General features: G+C 37.9%; 1 protein-coding gene and 1 pseudogene across 1 annotated transcript in view; both read right to left on the bottom strand.

Moving 5' to 3' along the window:
* Positions 1 to 3,406: 3,406 nt before the first annotated feature.
* LOC129489177 (coilin-like) lies at positions 3,407 to 5,700 on the bottom strand (annotated as a pseudogene).
* A 10,536-nt stretch (positions 5,701 to 16,236) lies between these two features.
* Positions 16,237 to 23,999, bottom strand: part of FBXO33 (F-box protein 33) — a 34,270-nt gene continuing 26,507 nt past the window's right edge. Inside the window, exons 2-4 of the mRNA XM_055291457.2 lie at positions 20,916 to 21,026; positions 19,698 to 20,383; positions 16,237 to 18,317 (exon numbers count right to left, since the gene is read on the bottom strand). Coding sequence (XP_055147432.1) covers positions 18,046 to 18,317; positions 19,698 to 20,383; positions 20,916 to 21,026 — 1,069 coding nt within the window. The 3' untranslated portion in view covers positions 16,237 to 18,045. The remainder of the gene's footprint in view (positions 18,318 to 19,697; positions 20,384 to 20,915; positions 21,027 to 23,999) is intronic.

Raw genomic sequence — 23,999 nt, 5'->3', positions numbered from 1 at the left:
ATTTAAAAAGTAACATAAATATAAAAATATAAAGCCAGAAAGGACTTGATTTAAGAACCAATCCCAGCTGTCATGGTGAAAAAAGGGCAGAATTTTTTCTTGTATTTAAAAAGTAACATAAATATGAAAATATAAAGCCAGAAAGGACTTGATTTAAGGACCAATCCCAGCTGTCATGGTGAAAAAAGGGCAAAAGAATGAACCACAGTGTGGGGCGATGGCTGAAGCTCTTTCGGTTTCGCTTGGCTAGCAAAAGGTGGCCTTGTTACATAAATAAAGTCCCTGTGTAGTCAATCTTTTTTCTTTTGCTGGCTGTTTTTTTTTTTCTTTTTCTTTTTTTTCCCCAGCTGTGGGAATCTAACCAATTCAGAGGCCTTATTCCTCCTAATTTGGAATGTTCCTTTGCATTTGATCAGGTCAGGTAGAGTTGGTCAAACCCAATGAGAAAAAGACTGAAAAAACAAAAACAACAAAAAAACCAGAAACAAATCAACAACAACAACAAAAACAACACAAATGATGCTTGAACAATTTATGTGACTACTGAGCTCTTAATGGTAAGGAGAAACTAAGACCAGTTGATTGTTAATCTTAACCTTTAGTTATTAAGGAGAATTTCTAAGACAAACCCTAGTTCAGCTAACTAGGAATGGGGTCCAGGCTGAAGACTGTTCTCTAGTGTCATAGAAGCAGGAAAAAACTCAAACTTGCCTTCCCTACTGGAAGCAAGCTGAAACTCCAGAAAAGTATTGCCTGCTCTCCATCGTCATGGAAGCAGGAAAACTCACCTTTCTTGTTGGAAGCAAGTAAAACTGCAGAAAAGGAGTTGTACAGCAAAATAAACCTTAGATCTCAATCAAATTTTGGGAGATCAGGGATTCTCTGGAAGGGAGAGCTCACAGGCCTCAGCAAATCATCCTGTTTGAGCAATAAAGATACCCCAAGCTGGTACCAAGCATCGATAGGAAATTTGTTAAAGGTCAGGGGGAACTCCACTGAGCCCCTTCCTGGTCACAAATTTGTAAACCAAAAAGTTCCTGAGACAAGTCTCAACCAATTCAGAAGTTTGTTTTGCCAAGGTTGAGGACATGCTCAGGAGACAGCTTTGTGCTTTTCTGCAAAGATGACTTTGAGGGCTTCAGTATTTAAAGGGGAAAAGCAGGCTGGAGGGGAAATTGGGAGGGTATGGTCACGTTACTGAATCCACATGTTACAAGAAAAAAGGAGCAGGTAGGGGAATAGTCAATTATGCATTTGTCTCGTGCTCGGTAAACCTGCACTGTATATAAGATAAGGTGAACACAGAGTGGAGATATATGACCTTTATCTGTAGCTCTCTGCTTAGGAACAAAAGGAAAGGCAGTTGCTTGCATGACTCTGCTTTCAGCTTCAGTTTTTCCTTTAGCATAGTGAATTGGAATCCAGACTTTTTATTTTCCTTTCACACTTAGATGTCTAGTAACAAAAATGTGTTCCAGTTTATTATTTGAAATGCTACTTATTATTTATAATTAGGTGCAATAACAAGATAAGAATTGAACACTCTTTACTAATTGAACAGCTTTTAGACATGTATCTGCTATGGCCACAGTTTTTTTTTTTTTTGTAAGAGATATAACTTTTGTTTCTTACAGTAGTCCTTCTGTGGGTCCTGATACGATTCCCAAACAATGGTGGAAATTATAAAGAGACAGGTGATATGACTATTACCTGTAAATCATGACCAGAAATATAATACGACCTTCATTTTATTCCATTTCATTGTGCCTCACAGATATTGTGGTTTCTTGTTTGTTTGTTTTAACACATTGAAGGTTTGTGGCAACTCTGTTGAGCAAGTCTATCAGCACCGTTTTCCCAACAGTTTGTTCTTGCTTTATGTCTCTGTGTGACACTTTGGTAATTCTCACAATATTTTAGACTTTGCATTATTATTGTATCTGTTATGGTTATCTGTGATCAGTCATCTTTGATGTTACTATTGTTATTTTGGTGTACCACAAACCATATCTATAGAAAATAGCTAACTGAATTGATAGATGTATGTGTTCTGACTACTCTACTTTCCCCATCTCTCTCCCTCTCCTTGAGCCTCCCTATTTCCTAAGATACAATCATTAAAATTAGGCCTATGACTAACCCTACAATGACCTCTAAGTGTTCAGGTGATAGGAAAAGTCCCATGTCTCTCACTTCAAATCAAAAGCTGGAAAAGATGAAGTTTCATGAGGAAGGCATGTTGAAACTAGGCCTCTTGTGCCAAACAGCCAAGTTGTGAATGCAAAGGAAAAGTTCTTGAGGGAAAGCATAGGTGCTACTTCATTGAACACATGAATGATAAGAAAGTGAAATGGCCTTATTGTTGATATGGAGAAAATTTTAGTGGTCTGGATAGAAGATGAAACCAGCCACAGCATTCTGTTAAGCCAACATCTAATCCAGAGCAAAGCCCTCACTCTCTTCAAGTCTATGAAGGATGAGAGAGGTGAGAAAGCTGCAGGAGAAAAGTTTGAAGCTAGCAGAGGTTGGTTCATGAGGTTTAGATAAAGAAGTCATCTCCCTAAAAATGCAAGATGAATCAGCAGGTGCTGATGTAGAAGCTGCAGCAAGTTATCCAGAACGTCTAGCTAGGCTCATTGATGAAGGTGGCTACACTAAACAGCAGATTTTCAGTGTAGACAAAAACAGCCTTCTGTTGCAAGAAGCCATCGAGGACTTTAATAGCTGGAGAGAAGTCAATGCTTGACTTCAAAGCTTCAAAGGGCAGACTGACTCTCTTGTTAGAGGTTGATGCAACTGGTCACTTTAAGCTGAAGCCATTTGCACTTCCAAAAACCCTAGGGTCCTTAAGAATTATGTTAAATCTGCTCTGCCTGTGCTTCATAAATGGAACAACGAAGTGTGGATGTCAGCACATCTGTATACAGCATGGTTTACTGAATATTTTAAGCCCACGACCTACTGCTCAGAAAAAGGTTCCTTTTAAAATTACTTCTCATTGACAATCTACCTGGTTATTAAAGAGCTCTGATGGAGATGTGCAAGGAAATTCATGTTTTCATGCCTGTGAACACAACACCCATTCTGCAGCCCATGGATCAAAGGGTAATTTTGACTTTCAAGTCTTATTTTAAAAATTATTTTTAAGTTCAATATGGTTTTATTTAAACGTGTACAGCTGAAGGAGGGATCTGATCTTTTGTTAGATGAAACCAATTTTCACAGTACATATTTGGCCATTTTAGCTTTGTAGTGAATAATAACAGAAAAGTTTCTGTTCAAGATCCTCACTCCGGCACACTCAGCCAGGTGCCTGGCAGGATGACACATTTCCTGGTCTGAAGCTCACAGCCAATCCTCTCACCTAAGTGGAACAGCAATTCTCCTCCAGACATACACACACACACACACACACACACACACATCTTATTTTCACTGCTCTACACAGGGCCCTGAGAATCCTTAATTTTAAAGTTGGGAAAAACGTGAAAGGATTCCTTAACTCATTGTCTGTGACAAATCCAACTACCTTTTAACTCTTAACAATTGCAAGTATAAAATACTTGAAATTTATGAGATGCTCCATTTAATGGAACAACTCAAATGCTAAAAAATTAGGTCAAGTAACATGCTTCAATATTTTTAAATGTTACTTAAAACTTATTGAGACAAGACAGCAGCACATTCTTGGTATTATAAACTCCTACTGATGACTGCTACTTGATGGCCGAAATCATTTAAAAAAGAGAAGAAACCATGCTGGTATACAACAATGTCTGCAGGGAATGTCATGTTGTACATTTTGTTAACCGAAATTAAACCTGACAAACCCAAAGATCTACAAAACCGACACCCATGTCATTTTAAATGATGAGGTAGGTTGTTTCCTATGCAGTAAAGTGAAGATAACAAAAAAATCCACACAACTTCCAAATCCTCTTAAAAAAAAAAGTTCGGGTTATACTCACTTTGACAAGACATTCATAAACTATAAGGTGGAGAGATCATACTCAGGCAGGTTCTGTACTTGATGTGTTACTTGGAGATTCAATAATCAGTCTTGGGTCAATCAACTCTCTCCAAAATACAGTGATCTTGCTCTCCTGTGTCACAGTGTACTCCACTATCTCTGTTCCATTTTCATTCTGATAAGCCAAATCAAATTTCCCAGGTTCTCTCAAGGCAGGTAAGGATGAAAGAATTTCTATATCTACTTGCTGGGTCTCTGGATTGGGCCTTAATATTCTTCTGGATGTTAATTCTAAAAGCTTAAATGCAATCTTTTCTCCAACTTGAGGGGCAGCTGCTAACAGTGGTGACAGACTATAGTCCTTCTTATGTGTCTCTACCGGATTCTGGATAATAGTGGATGAATTTGTTACCAGGTCATTTAATTGCTGTTGCCTCTGGTTGTCACTGCTTCTGTTTACAACACAGGAAACAGGATGCCCTCGTCCTCGACCTCTCCCCTGCATGCCCCGTCCCCTAGCTCCCTTTCAAGAAAAAAGGTTCTCTCCTCTACCCCATCCTCTTCCTAAACTAGTGGGGAGAGACACACTGAGAGGAGGACCAGGAGCATGTCTGCCACCATTTGAGCCAGAACGCCTCCATCCAGCAGCACCTACAGTCTGTGATGACAACTCTGGGCCCGGACGACCTCTTCCTGCAAAAGGCCTAGTGTCTTTAAGAAACCCGCAGCACACTCCGGGATGCTCGATGACATCAAGCATTGGTCATCTGACTCTGAACTAGAGTGTGAAATAGGAAGATGTTCCAGAGGTCTTGCCCTTGCTGGGGGTAAGGCTAAAGCCAGATTTTATACCCAGTTTGTCTGCAGTTGTATTTTTGGTAGAGGGTCCTTCCTTTGATAACTCAGTTGGTAATTTCTCTGAGGAATTTCTGGCCTCCAGAGTGACTGTGCTGGGACCATCACTGATAGATTAATCACAAGACTCAGACTCCGAGGAGGAACTGGGACTCTCTTTTCAGCAAACGCTTACGCTACGTTTCCTTTTGGCTTTAACAAGGCTGTTTCTAGCAGAACCTTTTGGAGAACTACATCTCTGATTGGCCCAGTCTTTTACTGCCTGTACTTCAGGAGACTTGGCATTCTTGGCCTTTTTTTTTATATTCACATTTCTCCTTTTTCTTTGGTGATTTTCTTTTGGTCTCTTTGTTATCATCACCCGCGGTGCCACAGTTGGCTTTATTTATTTTTTTTTTTTTTGGCTGACAGTCTGATCTGTGACAGCTTTTGGTTGCAGATCCAAGACCTTCTCATTATTGTTATTGTTCTCTTGCCTCTTCCTGTGCTTCTTTGAATATTTGTAATCTGGTTCAGTTTCTTCATCCTCCTGTAACTGAAATGCCCGCTTCTTTGCTTTTCTAAGTGATAGATTAGTGTCACCATTACTGATGACTACAGAATAATCAGCAACTCCTCTCCTAATTTAACTCTGAGGGGGTCGTTCTGTCTCACCAGGCACACACTCTCTGCCTAGGGCAGGAGCCCCCGCTCCAGGTAGAGGCCTAGGAGGGCCCTAGAACTGAAGCTGAAGCACTGGCGGATGAGACTAATGAGATCTGTGACGACTCACATCTGTTCAAGTGGAACAAAAGCCAGAAGGCCGTACAGTGCAGGGTAGCTGGCGGCAGGCAATCAAATTGAAGCCTTGGCCTTACTGTCTCGGAGGCTGCCATCTTGCTCGGTGCTCAATGGAAGCCGACTTTCAAGTCTTATTGTTTAAGGAATACATTTTATAAGACTATAGCTACCATAGATAGTGTTTCATCTGATGGATTTGGGAAAAGTAAAGTGAAAACCTGAAAAAGATTCACCCTCGTAGATGCCATTCAGAGTATTTGTGATTCATGGGAGGAGATCAAAGTATCAACATTAACAGGACTTTGTAAGGAGGGGATTCCATGGATGGAATCCATGGCATGATTTTGAGGGGTCTAAGACATCAGGGGAAGAGGTCACCGCATATGTGGTGGAAGTAGCAAGGGAACTAGAATCAGAAGTGGAGCCTCACAATGTGACTAAAGTGCTGCTGCAATCTCATGATAAAACTTGAACAAATGAGGAATTGCTTCTATGGATCAGTAAAAAAGTGTGTTTTTGAGATGGAATTTACTCCTGGTGAAGATGCTGTGAACAATTGTTGAAATAACAAAATATTTAAAATATTCCGTACCCTTAGTAGATAAAGCTGCCGCAGAGTTCGAGAGGATGAGTCCAACTTTGAAAGAAGTTCTGTGGGGACAAAGCTATAGAACATCATGGCAAACTACAGAGAAAATGTCCACGAAAAGAAGGAATGGGTGCAGCACATTTCATTGTTGTCTCATTTCAGAAATTGCCAGAGCCACCCAACCTTCATCAAGCACCACCCCCATCAGTCAGCAGCTATCAACGTGGAGGTGGTATCCTCCACCAGGACAAAGATTATGACTCGCTGAAGGCTCAGATTATTGTTAGCATTTTTTAGCAATATTTTAAAAGTTAAGATCTACATTTTTTAGACATAATGCTATTGCACACCTAATACATTTCAGTATAAACATAACTTTTATATGCATTGTGAAACCAAAAAGTTTGTGCGACTTGCTATGTTGCATTATTCTCTTTATTGTAGTGGTCTGGAACTGAACCTGCAATATCTCCAAGGTAGGGCTGTACCATAATGCCAGGTTCCCCCATCTGCTAATCATTTAGTGCCTTATGGAAAAACAATTGTTTTCATCAGAAATTAGAATTTAACTTTGGTCAATATACAAAGCTGTTCATAAAGTAAGGCATACCCATGTAGAGTATTTATTGATAACTATCCAAACAATCTTACATTTTTTCCTTCATGTTTTTCTTTTCAAAGAGGCAGTTTGTTTTATTTTGCTGCATTGTTACTGTAATTTCAAACTTTATAGTTTAAACCTGTTTTTTTCATGTCTTTCCATATCCCTTTAAGTCTAAATTTTATGTCCTTACCTGATTTCCCTCTGAAAAATGTTTTCCAGATGTAGTGATATTGTGATATTAATGCTAACCCAAATGTTAATATGCCATTCATTTGAGAAACATATTTGAGAGTCTTCTATGTGTTAGTGTGTCTGGAATTGGTGGGTTCTTGGTCTTGCTGCCTTCGAGAATGAAGCCGTGGACCCTCGTGGTGAGTGTTACAGTTCTTAAAGATGGTGTGTCCGGAGTTTGTTCCTTCTGATGTTCGGACGTGTCCAAAGTTTCCTCCTTCTGTTGGGTTCGTGGTCTCGCTGGCTTCAGGAGTGAAGCTGCAGACCTTCACAGTGAGTGTTACAGCTCTTAAAGGCGGCACGTCTGGAGTTGTTCATTCTTTCCGTCTGGAGTTGTTCGTGCCTCCTGGTGGGTTCGTGGTCTCACTGACTTCAGGAGTGAAGCTGCAGACCTTCCTGGTGAGTGTTACAGCTCATAAAGGTGGCACGGACCCAAAGAGTGAGCAGCAGCAATATTTATTGTGAAGAGCGAAAGAACAAAGCTTCCACAGTGTGGAAGGTCCGGGACCGGAGCAGGTTGCCACTGCTGGCCCGTACATCTGTGCAGAAAGAAATGGGCTTTCATTTTCAGGAAAAGAAACATGGCCAGTGTGATATGGAGTGGAGTGAGCAAAGGAGAGCCTGAGAGATCAGGTCAAGAAGTAGACAGGGCAGGTCGTGCCTATCTTTTTTTTTTTTTTTCCCCAGTATCTGTATGAGAGATAGGTTATGCCTGTCTTGAAGGCCGTGTTAGGAAGTTAGTATTTTATTCTAAGAACAACAAGATGCCAGTGGAATATTTTTATATGACCTGACAACATATAAAATGAAAAGCACTTTTATTTGTGTGTGGAGAATGGACTGAAGGGGAGAAAGATGGAAAGTAAAGAAATAAACTGAAAGACTATTGAAATAGTACAACAGAGACAATGATGGCAAGAAGAGATGGAGAAGGAAGAGAAGTGGATGACCTTAAGATATATTTTAAAGTTATAGTCAAGGAATTGCTGGTGGATTAGATGTAGAGAGTGAGAGAAAAAAGGGATCAAGAGTGACTCTTGGTTTTTGATTTGAGAAATTGGATGAACAATAATGCCATTTATGGAAATGGGAAAAACTGGGGAGAAAAGTTCTGGAGGGGTTGAAAATCAAGAATAGAAAATTCTATTGAAGAATACAGAATAGAGATTAAGTTGGAGAGGCCCATTTAGTCATCCAAGTGGAGATACTAAGAAGGAAGTAAACTGTGAGTCTGGAGCTTGTAGAGGAGGGCACTTTAGGGCTGGGGAAGCTAATCTGGGAGTCAACAGCTTATAGGTAACCATGCCAGTGGATGAAATTATGTGGGGAGTGAATGTAGAGTTGTGAAAATTTTCACAGTTTACATCAAGTACGTATGGGAGTCGCTTAACACTTTCAATTTAGAAACCTTTGTGACACATCTGGGAAGGTAAAAAAAAAAAAAAAAGTGTCCTTGAAATGCCTGAAAACCGTGCCATCCCTTTCTTATAAATTTAAGCCTTTCAGTGCTTCTTCCAAGCCAAACATCCTCTGGCATGCTTTCCTCCTCCATGGGTCTAAAAGTTTTATGACAAAATAGAGAAATATATTTTTAATTAAGGGGATTAACCTCAGAGTGAGTGAGAACCTTCCTGCTTAGATTTGATTACTGTTTCTGGCATTATTCTAGTAAGAGAAATTTTATCCAAGGGAATGAGTATCAGTCTGTCTCGGACTATGTTTTACTTTTTTTCCTGTCACTTAGCTTACTTGACTGATATGCCGCCGCTCAGTTTTAGGAGACCTTTGCATTCATCTGTTTCTCAGTAGGCTGTGCTATAGGTGTGTCTTACAAACAGGCAGCATGATTTGGCTACATACAAAGAGAATCCTCTCAGGTTACTTCTCTGGATTTGAGTGTGACTTAGGAAACCTTGCATGAAGTGCTATTTGTTTTCCTTCAAAGGTGAGGATTTACTGGGAATGGATTTTTTCTTGTGCTAGAACACCCATCCCAGATTACCTTCAGCTCAAACTATTTAAAACAGCATTTCAGAAGATTTAAAATATTTTAATATTTGAAAATATTTAAAATTCTGTCTGGAATGCTCTAGTAGGCCAGAAAAATTCTAGTGACAATGTTAACATTTATCCCATGAGGCCAAATGTGACCTGTATGTTCCAAAATATTCAGGTGCAGCACAGCTTGGAAATATGTAAATTAAAATGATTTCTTCCTGTATGTTTCAACTCCAAAGCTGGTTTTGATGCTTTAAGTTCATGTATATTCTAACAGATTACATGATATTTAGTCACATGTTGAATTTGTACAATGCATTATGCATTAGCTTTTAAAAAGTTTTCATACCTATTTGTGGTGTCTTTATATCCAGTGATTAGCCAGGACAGCTGTTAAAATTCCTGCCACAGACAGAACTAGTAATGTGCCTGGGCTGGAATCCAGAGTATATTTCTATAAGATAAGGACCCTTAAGCAAACAACAAATGTAACTACAATACCAGTGTCCACTGTTTAAAATCCCAATAATTTCCTACCATCATCAAATATCACCTAACATCCAGTAAGTTAATACCATAAAGATCCATTCATAGTTTTGCAATTGTCTTAAAAAATTTTTTTTTTGTTTGAATCAGTATCTAAGTAAGGTCCAAATAGTATCTTCAGAGTGTCTGTTTTGCTTTTGTCTTTAAATCCATGCAAAAAAATCTTAAAGTCTAACTTACATAGTGTTTTAGTAAGATTATAGTATAACTGTTATATATTATCAAAGAATCTACTATGTCAAAAGAGAATTTAATTTATTTTGGAGAAAAAAATCAGGTAACTATGTAGATCTGAAAAAGTTTGATCTGTCAGCTTTATAACCTGTGGATGACACAATGCCAAAATAGTCTGTTGATTTTATTAATCTAGTGGAAAACATGATCAATTCAGTCAGCTCAGGTATTAACAAAACTGCAAATTAATTAGCCTTTGAAAATGTCTTCTATTTGTTGGGTCCACAAATATAGCCAAGATAATATTTATAAAGGACCACGATTATATATTGACCACAGTTATGTATAAGACCACTTCAGGCCAGGTGTGGTGGCTCACACCTGTAACCCCAGTATTTTGGGAGGCTGAAGTGGGCGGATCAAGAGTTTGGGAGATCGATACCATCCTGGCCAACATGTTGAAACCCCGTCTCTACTAAAAATACAAAAATTAGCTGGGTGCGGTGGTGTGTGCCTGTAATCCCAGCTACTCTGGAGGCTGAGGAACGAGAATCACTTGAACCTGGGAGGTGGAGGTTGCAGTGAGCTGAGGTCGTGCCACTGTAGTCCAGCCTGGCAACAGAGTGAGACTGTCTCAAAAAAAAAAAAAGAAAACAAAAACCACTTGAAAATCTTTAATAATGTCACCTCAGTTGAGTAGTTCTTAGCTTTCAGAAATAATTACAACTATAGTGCAGTGCCTATTCTAATTTTAGAGCTATCTTGTCTAACAGTTGGCTCATCACATACCAACTATGTATTCTTTTTTTTTTTTTTTTTGAGATGGAGTCTCGCTCTGTCGCCAGGCTGGTGGCAGTGCCGCGATCTTGGCTCACTGCAACCTCTGCCTCCCGGGTTCAAGCGATTCTCCTGCCTCGCCTCCAGAGTAGCTAGGACTACAGGCTCGCGCCACCAAGCCCAGCTAATTTTTGTATTTTTAGTAGAGATGGGGGTTTCACCATGTTGACCAGGATGGTCTTGATCTCTTGACCTTCTGATCCGCCCGCCTCAGCCTCCCAAAGTGCTGAGATTACAGGTGTGAGCCATGGCGCCTGGCCAATTATGTATTTCTTATTAACAATTAGAATAAAATTATACGCATAGGTTATATAGTACACACACACACACACACACACACACACTTTGTATGTTAGATGTGTTAGGCATAAATTCATACACCTACATGATGATTATTCTGTTGCTTTGTGATTCCTTAGATTTGGTGATACTGATAAAAGTACCAAGGGCAGTTAATGCACTTCAAGAAATACAGAAAGAATAGTGGTACATGGAGAATATGGATGGAGCTTTAATATTATAAATTTTACAAACTAAGTGGAAAAATAGAATTATCTACCTAATAGTAGAGTAATTGTAGTCTTTAGGATCAGCAGGATAAAAGTCATATAATGTAGAAGTTCTATCATCTGGGTTTAAATTCCACCCAAACTCTTACTGGTTTTACGACCTTAGACACAATTGTTAATTTTTCTATGCCTGTTTCCTTATATGTGAAATGAAATGATATCTACTCCAGGGCTGCTGTGAGAATTAAATGACAAAATACTTGTTTGTGAAATGCTCAAAATAGTGCTTTGCACACAGTAAATATTTAATACATTTAAGTTATGGTATTTCTTAGCCGATTTATCAACATTGTTTCTCAGAGAATTTACTTAGGTGATTTTTTTTTTTTTTGCAGTGGTGTGGTCTCGGCTCACTGCAACCTCCCCCTGCCGGGTTCAAGCTTCTCCTGCCTCACCCTCCTGAGTAGCTGGGATTACAGTTGCCCGCCACCACGCCCGACTAATTTTTGTACTTTTAGTAGAGATGGGGTTTTGCCATGTTGGTCAGGCTGGTCTCCAACTTCTGACCTCAGGTGATCTGCCTGCCTCGGCCTCCCAAAGTGCTGGGATTACAGGCGTGAGCCACCACGCCCGGCCTTAAGTGTGTATTTTTTAGCTAAATGCTAGTCTTTTAAATACATACTTTTATTTTAGCCATCTTCGGTAGAAATATTTCCAAAATGTATTAAATGCTCCATTAATTTATGCAAATATTCTGAACACAGTGTAATATTTTTATATTGATTCAAGTTCATTACAAATACTTACCATTGCCCTGTAGTTCAGGCTTGTTATAGGGGTGCTGAAGTCTGTTTCAAACTCCAAAATGGCCTAAGACTGATTATGTTCTTGCTTTCACATGTGTAAGCTTCATGCCTTTCGCAGTCATCCCTTTCCTTTCCCTTTCTAATCCACTGTAGACTGAGAAACCTGATGAACAGGTTGATTAGAATTATGCTGAAAATAAGACAAAGTGAGCTAGAAGGAATTGGAAATGGCTCTTCTGAGGGTGACCCCTTTACCCATTAGTCAGGGACTAATCCAGCTCCACGAGTCTTTTATACTTATTTCTGGATCCTTGGCTACGCTTCAAATAGCTGAGGTTGTTGGATGTAATGTCCATATTAAGTAAGTATTAATCTAATGACAATAGTGCTTTAAACTGAAATATGGTAGAGTCAATTACAGTGCCATTTTGCAGCTTTATTGAGGTGTGATTGGCAAAACTTGCATATATTTAAGGTACACAATGTGTTTTCATATATGTATATACTGAAATGATTACAATACTCAAGCTAATTAAAATATCCATCACCTCACATAGTTACCATTTTTGGTGTGGTGAGAACACCTGAGATCTACTTTCTTAGCAAATTTCAAATATACATTATTAACAAGTCACCATACTGTATATTAAATCTTCAGAATTAATTTTATAATTGAAAGTTCATACCCTTTGACCAGTATCTCCCCATTTCCCCCACACAGTGACATATTTTGAAAGATCTATTTAGAACTTTCCTACAAACAACTAGGCCTTAAACTCTCAGTAGATCTTTGAGCCTCTTTCAAGTTACTGTGATTCAGTAATGCATGAAAGGATAGAAAGCAATACTCTGTCCTCCTGCCTTGGTCACTGCTGTGGTTTGAATGTGTTCCCTCCAAGATTCATAGTTTAATCCCCAATACAAGAGTTGGAAAGTGGGGTCTTATGGGAGAAGTTTATTTAGGTCATGAGGGCTTCACGCTCATGAATGGATTATTGCCCCTATAAAAAGTGCTTACAAAAGTAGATTAGCTCTCTCTCTTCTGCCATGTGAGATTACAATGTTGCTTTGGAGGATGTTGCATTCAAAGTGCCATCTTGGAGGTGGAGATAGGGCCCTCACCTGACACCAAACATGCTGGCGTCTTGATCTTGGGTCTCTCAGCCTCCAGAACTGTGAGAAATCAATTAATATTCTTTATAAATTACCCAGTTTCAGATCTTCTGTAATAGCACAAAATGGACTAAAACAGTTGACTTTAGACTCAGGATTATGAAAGAAGTCAGTCCATGAACATTCATTTGTTTGTAACTTGGATCAGCAAATTACAAATTATTTTTTAAAATAGGAAATAATAATAGAATGAATGCCCAGTTACAGATAAAATTACCTTCATGCCCATCCATACTGATCCTTGTCCTCATGCCTGCACTCTTGTGAAGAGGGTGTGAATGTTTTTTGTGAGAGTGTATATATTGAAGGATGCATTCAGAGCTAAAAGGCAAATAAACTGACAGAATATACAAGCTTAAGGAGGAAAATGAATGACAAAATTTCTAGTGATCAGGACTGAGTGAATTGCATTTTAAAAACAGATGGTAAGTAGGCTGGGTGCAGTAGCTCATGCCTGTAATTCCAGCACTTTGGGAGGCCAAGGTGGGAGGATCGCTTGAGGTCAGGAGTTCAAGACCAGCCTGGCCAACATGATGAAACCCCAACTCTACTAAAAAAATACAAAAATTAGCTGGGCTTGGTGGCATATGCCTGTAGTCCCAGCTACTTGGTAGGCCCAGGAGGTGGAGGATGCAGTGAGCTGAGATCGCACCACTGCACTCCAGCCTGGGTGACAGTGTGAGACTGTCAAAAAAAAGAAAAAAAAAAAAAGATGGTAAGTATTAAATTACTATAGCATTTAGATTCCATTATACATATTTTAAGAAGTCATGTATATAATTTACTTCAAACTGCTAATGTTTATATCTGCTAAGATTATGACCAATGTTAAATGTTTAACTTAAAAATATGCAAAGGGGTACATTTTTAGGGGCTAGGAAAACAAGTTAGAAAACATGGGATTAGAGAATACATCTAAAAGTGAAAATTCTGGGTTACAGGGCACAGGCAACTTCAACTTTACAAGATATTGTAAGTTTGCTTTCCAAAATGGATATATCAATTCAAGTTCCAGCTGTGTTTCTTCTTCCTTGCCAACACATGGTATATCTTGCCCTTTTAAAAAATCTTTCAGAAAGGATGATTCAAGTATCCTGAAAACTTACTCATAATACATCGCCCGTTTCTTTCCACAACCAGCAAACCAAATTAATTAGTATACTGTACCAGGGGTGATACCCTGTAAGGACACCTGATGAATCCTGGGGTGGCTGGAGCCTGGGTTGCTTGCCTTCTGATGCTTGCAGGCTCTTCTGAGCAGTGGGAGTGGAGCTGATTCTGAAAGTATGCCCCGGACAGAGAGCAAACTCAGACACTCACTACTCCTGGCCAGATGAGAGAGTCCCTGTCCATCACAGAAAAGGGGGGGCATCTACAAAGCTGTGAAAAAAATACGTTCCAGGTGTCCAAAGAGCAGGAAGGAAGCCCAAGTGTGAGGCCCCCAGGTGTGGCTAGTTGGATTTGAAAGGGTTGGAGCTGGATGTGGGAGGAGGGCTCCCTGCAGCCTCTAATTGCCTTCACATAAAGTTGGTGGCTGTTTACTCTTCAGTGGTGTCGCACCTAGCAGTAGGATTATGTAAGGGAGATTACAAATTAGAGCATAATGATTTTAAAGTAATTGTAATAAACATCAATTTGAATTTGAAATTAACTCACACTATTTCCCAAAGAAAGAAAAGGAAGCGTTAAATTTCTTAGTTTCAACTGCATAAATTAATGGTTATTTTTAAAAAAGACCTAAAAATTATTACCTGTTTGTGGGGTGTTTCTATTGGTGACAGTATTAAAACATTTTAATCAAATGTCAATTAAATCAGTTAAAACATCTGGCAAGATTTTATTTGAAAGTTCCATACAAATTCAGTATTTTTCCTCAAATCTTCTACATTTTATTTTTCATCAATTATATAATTTAAAAAAGTAATTTTTTTCTCTAATCCTTTCTGGTTTATACCAGTATGATGTACAGTATTTTCTATGTGTGCTACAACATGACAAAGGTTGGGAAGCATTGATACAATGTGGTATGGTCCCTGAGTATTATTCACATCTGCTTTGTTACTCCATTAGCACTGTGTTATGTTACTGGCTTCATAAGGATCCAATCTGATTCATGCTCTAAGTCCCAAGCAAGTTACTGCATCTTTGTGTTCAATTTCTGCATCTTTGTGGTGGGGAAATGGAAAGTAATTTTAGATATGTAAATTTCATATAGTTTAATAAGCTATGTTTTGAAAATATTTAATGCCTTTGTTTAAAGATGATCTCGTGTATCTGTGAGGTACTGAGCTAACAGCAGTGGAAAATTTCAATGAAGAATCGGAGTTTTAACTAGCCAAGTCCAATCCTTCATTTTAGAGATGAGGAAAACAAAGCTGAAAGAGGAGTTTGTGCTCAAGTAGAGCCAGAGCTTAGACTAGAAAACAGATGTCAAGCCTCCCAAATTTAGAGCTTTGCTACAATAACCTTAACTTGCATGCTATTCATATTAGACTTTCCTTTTTCATACATTTTGGGTACGTCTTAAATATATACTTAAGCATGTTGATTCATTCAAAGGACTCAGCTGTGTGCAGGAAGTAACGAAGTGGTAAGTATAAGGACAATTATTTGTGAACACCAGATTATTCCGAGATAAAGCAGTGCCTGGAAGAGTCAATGTCTGGAATGATAAGGGAAGATGGAAGGAAGAAAAGAAGTCCTTTTCTTTCTTATAAATAAGAGCTGTGAGTCTCAACAACCAAGAACAGAGATTAGAATACCAAAATAAAGGAATATAGGGGTTTCTGAAGAATTTAATATTGGCATATCTAAGTATTTTTGCATTTGGTATAGGAATCTTTAAAAAAAGCGGCCCCTCTAGTCTATAAATTAAGTTTTACCATATTGATAATGTATTCTAGGTGCATAATATACGGAGATTTTGTGCTAAGAAATCCAGTGTCTGCTTTTAAACTTGTATTTTGTCAAAGTGAATTTTTGTAAAAAAATCCTCCAAACTATTCAGCTAAGAATTTTTATGATGTATTCTCAAATTTAAGCGTTGCTGCACCAGAATACAACCAGAATACTAACACATTATTATACACAATATAAGGATTATTGCAGTTTATTTAACACTAAAAGTAGTCATGCTTCATATACAATAAAATATATTACAATGATCATTTTTAATGCTTTATTCATTGATTAAAAGAATATACATTTAACATAAACCATACAACATCAGTCATCAGGTCAAACATTCAGCTGGTTTCCTTACAGTTTCTGTCAGGAGTTATTTTATCTGATCACATTTATAAGATAAAATCTCACCACATCTGGCATTTACACACACTGTGCCAGTGGATTCACACTACTGATGTACATATAAAATCCGCATGGTATGTGCTCACTGGAGACAAAACAGTGCACACCTGTCAAAAGGTCATTTTAATATAAGATGGTAAAACCATTTGTAAAACACATATAAACTTTTTTCCATAAATAGAATCATATCTGGACATCTGTTGCATAAATTGTGTTTCCAAAGCTTACAATAGAGCAGCCAGGTCTCAGCACTGCTGGGCACCCAGGTTGGCTACTTACTTTATTATTGCAGACTGTCCTTTAACATTAAATGCACAACATTCGTACCACTTAAAACTGGGGTCAGGTGGAAGTCTCACAGAGACCACGTCTGTACCGCGGTTGCCCTGAAACAGTTAATAGGCTTTTAAAGCCTCTCAGATATAACAAGGTTTTAAAACATACTTCATGGAATGTTCTTCATGTATCATAGCAGCTCATACCTGTGATAGAACAAGCTTTCAGTTTTTCCTTTCTTTCCTTTACATTCACTATTCACAGTGAAACAGGTGCATGTTTTTTTTTTCTTTTTTTTTTTTTGTTTGTTTTGTTTTTTCAGAGTTCTGAGGTTGCTGACTGAGCCACAGCACAGCTGTGTACCACAGGTCGAAATTCGACCTTAAATATTACAATCTAGCAGTATCTGGCTGGCCAGAGTGGGCCGGCCCCTGCCAGCATGTGGGCACTTCTTCATTAAGTCTATTCTTTGGCAGCTGACACGCGTGCTGACAGAGAAAAATCCAGTGACATGTTGCTAGGGATTTCACGACTAATGTTTTTGCAAGCATGTGTATTTACAACTCTGTATTTTTATTTCCTTTAGGAGGTTTTACTCTGAAATACAGTTTCTTTCTTCCCCCACTATTTCAAATCTGGGCTAAATGAATGTGTAATGTAATTGATGAATATGTGTATGATGAATATATGAATGTGTAATGTAATTGATGAATATTATGTCAGATACAGTTTAAAAATCCAACAATTTCAGTATTCGTGTTTATGTAAATGCATTTTTTTTTTTTAAAAAAAAGGATTAAGCAATGTTCTAACCTAGTACTATACAAATTTCAAAATGGTAACTGGTGATATCAACTATTAGATATGTAATGAAAGTTAAAGTCTTGGCTTTTCTGTTACAGATAATTCATTTGGGATATTATTTATCTTCCATTTGAAATCAAAATTAACGAAATGCTATCAGAATGCATGGATGCAGTGCATTGCATATAAATCTACCAGGCTATGGATATATATCTATATATGTATAAAAATATTTTGGCTCCTGAGCTCTGAACTCTGACACACAAAGAATAAAAACGTCAAAAAGGCAGAGTAACTCAGTGAAAAAGTTAGCCAGCAACCTCGGACAATCTTCGGCTGTATATCCTTAAGGTTTGGTAACAAGTCCATTAACCGTGAAAGCCCTATACATTGTCACTTTGAACTTCTAAACCAATACCCGACTACGTTCTTTGATCAAGAAGTAGAATATACATATATAATTCTATAAAGCTAATACTGATTAAACACAGCACAAAAGGATTAATTCACACTACTGAAAAAAAAAAAACATAATAGGACCCTACTTGCATATGTAACCACAGGAATTCTACATTAAAAAAAAGCTAAATGTCTTCACTGAAGCTTTGCATCTCTCTGTAAAAATGACGATTTGGTTCAGTGAAGACACTGAGTGATTCGATGTCCATGACTGCGTGCCAAGGTTGGCCCAGGCCCAGGGATACCTGCTCAATAAGGTTATGCACTGGATCTACATCCTGGTCGGCCAGTTCACCTTGGTCAAAATCAATACTTTCTTCGGTGACTTCAAGCACTTTCAGATCAGAGCCCCGAAGACGAGCAATGGCAATGAGGTTGTGTGCCCACACCGTGTAACCTGAAAAATAAACAAAAGACAACACTGTCATTTCCTTGCATTTCCTTTTCTCTTTGATAAGTCTGTCTTTTCCTCATTCAAAGCTTCTAGAGAAGCTTCAAATTTGTATCTCACTTACCATTTTGATCTTTTTCCTTTAGAAATATATTGAAATTGGAAAAGGAAACATGGTTGTATAGCCCAGAAAAAAAAAGGCTAGAAGTTGTGTTCAAGAGTTACCACTATAGGTGGTGAATTGGCAGGTGATCTAATCCTTTATGATACTACTTCATTCAGTAAAATAGACATTTAAAGTATATACAAATAAATTTGATAGCTTTGGGTAGTGATGTACCATAAGGATGAAATTTTTTGTTCATATATGCATGTATTTGTTAACCACACACAGCAAATGTATTTTTCATTTGTGAAAAATCATCTCCTGTAATGCTTCACAAAGTTATGAAGTGACACTTTAAAGGTAAACTTAATTGTCAGTAGCAAATATGTAAATTATAAAACAATCATGGGAATGGTATGCACCAACTTCAGAATATTAACTACTTCTGGGAAGGAATAAAGAGGAATGAATACGGGGAGCTTTAGCTTAAAGAAGAAAAAGGCTTTAAAAAGACTGGCTTAAATTAACTTTTAAATAATCTGATATGTATTTACCCCATTGTGTTTACCACTTTCAGTATTGATCTAGTATTTTCTACTACCTCTGATGACTGGCATAAAGCAAGACTTGAAAAGCAAGGCATACGTTCCCAAAAACAACAAATGCACACTAAAAAAAAAATAATGAAACAGTGCTAGTAAGATAGCTAATAAGAGAGTTTAAGACATTCTTATAGACTACTTTGTAATTATCTTACAAGTATCTGAAAAGGAAGTAAAAAAAACTCTCAATCCAAATGAGAACAGGTCACATTAAAATGAAAGAAGCATATCAATGGAACCATCGTTAAAAAAATTATACACATTAATACTTTTTGATACCAAGAATCTAAAAGATGAGGTAGTGAGCATGAAAGAAATCATACGTTCTCTTCCCCCGTGCTATGTTTTAAGGGGTTGTGTGATTACAGGAAATATATCTACCACAGGTATGTGTGCTTTCTTAGACAGCTAAATTAATTTCATTGATTTTTTTTCAAATACCGCCATTCACATGATGGACAAAAAAGTAACAGGGAAGCTGGAGCAGAACACTTAGGGTTGAATACGATTTTCCTTTTGTAAGTGATATATCTTGCAAACTTTAAAAAGCATAAGAATCTGTGTATCAACTTGATACAAGATTTCTTGATACTATAAAGGTCAATGCTATCTCTTTACTGGCATAAAATGTTTTCTGTCTAATTCCAGTATCAGATTATAATGAAGAAGATCACCTACCATGAATTGCCAGAAGAGAGAGCTTTGTGCACCTCCATGCTAATAAAACCAATGGATCTTCATTTCGGTTGTCACTAAGATCTGGAAAACCAGATGTGTCAATCACATCATTCATTAAAATAAAATGAGTGAGGAACTTGTCATATTGCCTGGATATAAGATCAACAATAGCTCCTGAAACACAAGTGATATAGCTATCAAAATGAATCCTCTCTAGTGGTATACTGGGTTTCAGAATCTTTAACATATCTTCACTCTTGATATCAAAAGCCATTATATAGACCCGAAGGCTGGTGCTCTTTCGCGACAGGGCTTTCCAGTGCTCATCATTTGGCATGTTGTCCAGAGACTTGTGCATTACGGAAACATTGTGAACCAGAAGAGACAGTCGTTGCAAAGGCACATGGTTGCTATCAGTTAAGACTCTTGCCATCTCAGCTGTAAAGTCACAAAAATCCAAGGCAAGTGAGTGCAGATTCACAAATCGCTCCAGTTCAACTGCAGTAATAAGAGTGCTGTTACCAGGAATATTATTGTCCAGTAAACTCAGGTGCTCCATGGTGTTGGCAACAGCATTAGAGAGAGATGACAGTGATGTTGGGGTTACTATTTCCAGCATAAACCCACAGGACAGCCATTTCAGTTGCCTACTATTACTCAGGATTTCTTCAAACAGTTGCTGAATTCTATAAGGAAAACACATGCCACAGTGATGCCATTAACATTTAGTTCTAATCTTTTAACACTGACTTTTGAAAATAGGCAATGAAAAGCCTATTTTGAGATCTATTTTTCCTCATTAGGTAATTTCTATTCAACCCACAGTAAATACCATTAAAATTCACATTAAAATATAATGAATAAGGTATATTAAACATATAGATCTATTAAACACATAAAAATATGTTCCTCATCCAAGAAAAGCACCACTTACACCCGTTTAGTAGAAAAGTATGATGACATACAATTTATATTATAGCAAAGGCAAGTAGAGAAATAATTTTAAATAGCAATAATTATCCACTAAGTTATTTTATTTGTCTTAAAGATTTATGAGATGGAATGGCAGATGCTGATCACTGTATTTCATCATTAAAACATTTCCAGGACCTATGTTCCTTTTAGGAAAAAAATCATTACTCTTCTGTATCTCATAATTTCTTATAAGAAACATATTATTAATAGTACAACCTCCTTTCCATTAACCATATAACTTACTGTTTAATTTTTTTGCCATCAGGGTCCACCTTGCTGAGGTATGTATTTGACAAACTTCCTTGCTGTTGTAGAACATTTATGTCTCCAAAAAGACTAAACTTCTGAAGGTTCCTACAAGAACAATCATTTAAAATGATTTTCTAAATAATTTATACTTAAAAAATATAAATATAAAAAAAGAATATGCAAAGAGGATATTCTAGCAAGGTTTCTATTTTATAACTCAATTAGAATCCAGTTAAGTACTTTCAGATTGCTTTATACTTATATTCAGATTTCTTTTTTTTTTTTTTTTTTTGAGACGGAGTCTCGCTCTGTCTCCCAGGCTGGAGTGCAGTGGCGCAATCCCAGCTCACTGCAGGCTCCGCCTCCTGGGTTCACACCATTCTCCTGCCTCAGCCTCCCAAGTAGCTGGGACTACAGGCACCAGCCACCATGCCCGGCTAATTTTTTTGTATTTTTAGTAGAGACGGGGTTCAGATTTCTTTATACATACAAAGCAACATGATACAGGAGAAGTGGCATAAGCTTTAAAGAACAAGGACTAGGATATAAAGATTGGTTCAGGAACTAAATTTACAATGACCATGGAAAAGTCTCTCAATGTGCCTGAGACTCAATTCTTCATCAGTAATAACAATACCTACCTTATAGGGTTTAGGGATAAATGACACAATGACATATGACAAACTATATAAGCTCTAAATTTTATAGAGATGATAATTACAATATAAACATTTCTCAAAGCAGTTAATTTAGTCAACATGTTAAATGCTCCAGGGTAAGTCGCTGCCCTGAAGATATCTACTCAGTAAGAAATATTCCTTAACTAAAATCTAAAGAGAACCTTCTCCAGTTTTATGATCAAACCATAAAGCTTATGAACAACGGAAGTAGAAAACTATGTAAGGCTAGGCCCAGTGGCTCACACCTGTGGTCCTGGCACTTTGGGAGACCAAGGCGGGGGGATCGCTTGAGGCCAGGAGTTCAAGACCAGCCTGGCCAACATGGCGAGACCTTGTCTGTACTGAAAATACAAAAATTGGCTGGGCATGGTGGCACATGCCTGGAATCCCAGCTGAACCGGGAGGTGGAGGTTGCAATGAGCCAAGATCATGCCACTGCACTCCAGCCTGGGAGACAGACTCTACCTAAAAAAAAAAAAAAAGAAAACTATGTAAAAATCTTTTGGTTTTAGATAATTTTAGCTACTAAACATATAGTTTTCTAATAGTAAAATTGTAAATAGGAGAAAAACAACTGGATAAAGAGAAAACTCCTATGTCCAATAATAACCAACTAGATATTTCATTTATAATGTAAAACTTAGGGATAATTTTAATTAAAAAATGTATCATCTACAACAGCGATACAAGATTTTACATAAATGAAAAATACCATTTCTTTTCCTTTTTTTTTTTTGGAGACAGTGTTTCGCTCTGTTGTTCAGGTTGGAGTGCAGTGGTATGATCATGGCTCACTGCAGCCTCAACCTCCTGGGCTTAAGTGATCCTTCCAGTTCAGCCTCCTGAGTAGCTGGGACCACAGGCATGTGCCACCATATGTGGATAATTTTAAATATTTTGTATTTATTGGACTCTCAAAGTGCTGAGATTATGAGTATGAGCCACCATGTCTGGCCTGAAAAACACCATTTCTTGATGGTATGTCACATTTTCTCAAGTAAATTACCTTAATTTCACTGAAAATCTCAATGATTCTAAAATGTAGCTTGAGGAATAATCATTAATTCGTTTATTCACTTAACCAACAATTCCCTGAGGGCCTATGAAGTACCAGGAACTGTGCTATATACTAGAGACACAATAGTGATTCAGTGCTGTGAAGGACAAGTACATGGTGCTACATATCATGGGCATATTTGACACTGTAAGTCAGAGAAGGCGTCCCTAAATTGATTAAAATGGATCTTAAGAATAAGTGGAAGTTTATCAGGAGAAGGAAGGTAGTGAGACAGTGTTACAGGGAAAAGGAAAAGCATTTGCAGCACTTGAAGAGACCAAAGCGAGCTGAAAGGAATCCAGAGGGACTGGAGTACAGACAGTGAGTGAACATGAAATGATAATGTAGAGGTAGACAAGGTTCTATGTCAAAAAATTTTGTAAGCTGCTCAACAGTCATTTTAAGAAAAGAATAGGCTGGGCACAGTGGCTCACGCCTGTAATCCCAGCACTTTGGGAGGCCAAGGTGGGTGGATCATGAGGTCAGGAGTTTGAGACCAGTCCGGCCAACATAGTGAAAGCCCATCTCTAATAAAAATACAAAAAATTAGCTGGGTGTGGTGGTGTGCACCTGTAATCCCAGCTACTCAGGAGGCTAAGGCAGGAGAATCGTGTGAACCTGGGAGATAGAGGTTGCAGTGAGCCGAGATCGCGCCATTGCACTCCAGCCCAGGTGACGGTGTGAGATTCCGTCTCAAAAAAAAAAAAAAAAAAAAAAAAGAAAAGAATAAAATGATTAAATTAAATTTATGTCTATGAAATGTTACTGTGGCATTAGAACAGCCTGGAAGGATGGCAGAGCCAAAGTGGAGAGATGAGTTAAGAAAGTATTTTAGTAATAGAGATGAGAGATATTGGCATCTTGAACTGGAGTTTTGCTGTCAATGTAGAGAAAATGGACAGCCTCAAGCTACAATGGACAGGAACAGGTGCTGGATTAGCTATAGGGGGTGAAGGGAGAGTAGGCAAGAATAACTCCTAAATTTTCTGGGTTGTGTTAATATGGTACAGTTTCTTTCTTACTGGGATAGGGAATATTAGAAATGAAAATCAGGAAATTTTTTGGGGGGGTGTGGAGGCATGGTGGTGGAGTAGACAATGAGCACTATTTTGCACATGATGAACCTGAGGTGGCTTTAAGATAGTCAAGTCTTCCTAATCTTAGAATAGCAATAAATTAGAAAGGAAGTGATACATTTTTGACTACATAAAAATGAAAAACTTGATATCCAACAGCATACCTCACTAAAAAGGGCAAACCAACATTGTGAGAAAAATGTGTAACAAATGCTACAGTTAAAAAAAATTAATATATAAAATCACCCTACATAAGAAGAAAAAT

This window comes from Symphalangus syndactylus, chromosome 9, assembly GCF_028878055.3.
Source record: "Symphalangus syndactylus isolate Jambi chromosome 9, NHGRI_mSymSyn1-v2.1_pri, whole genome shotgun sequence".
Taxonomy (NCBI): Eukaryota; Metazoa; Chordata; class Mammalia; order Primates; family Hylobatidae; genus Symphalangus; species Symphalangus syndactylus.
This window is presented reverse-complemented; position numbering and strand designations above follow the sequence as displayed.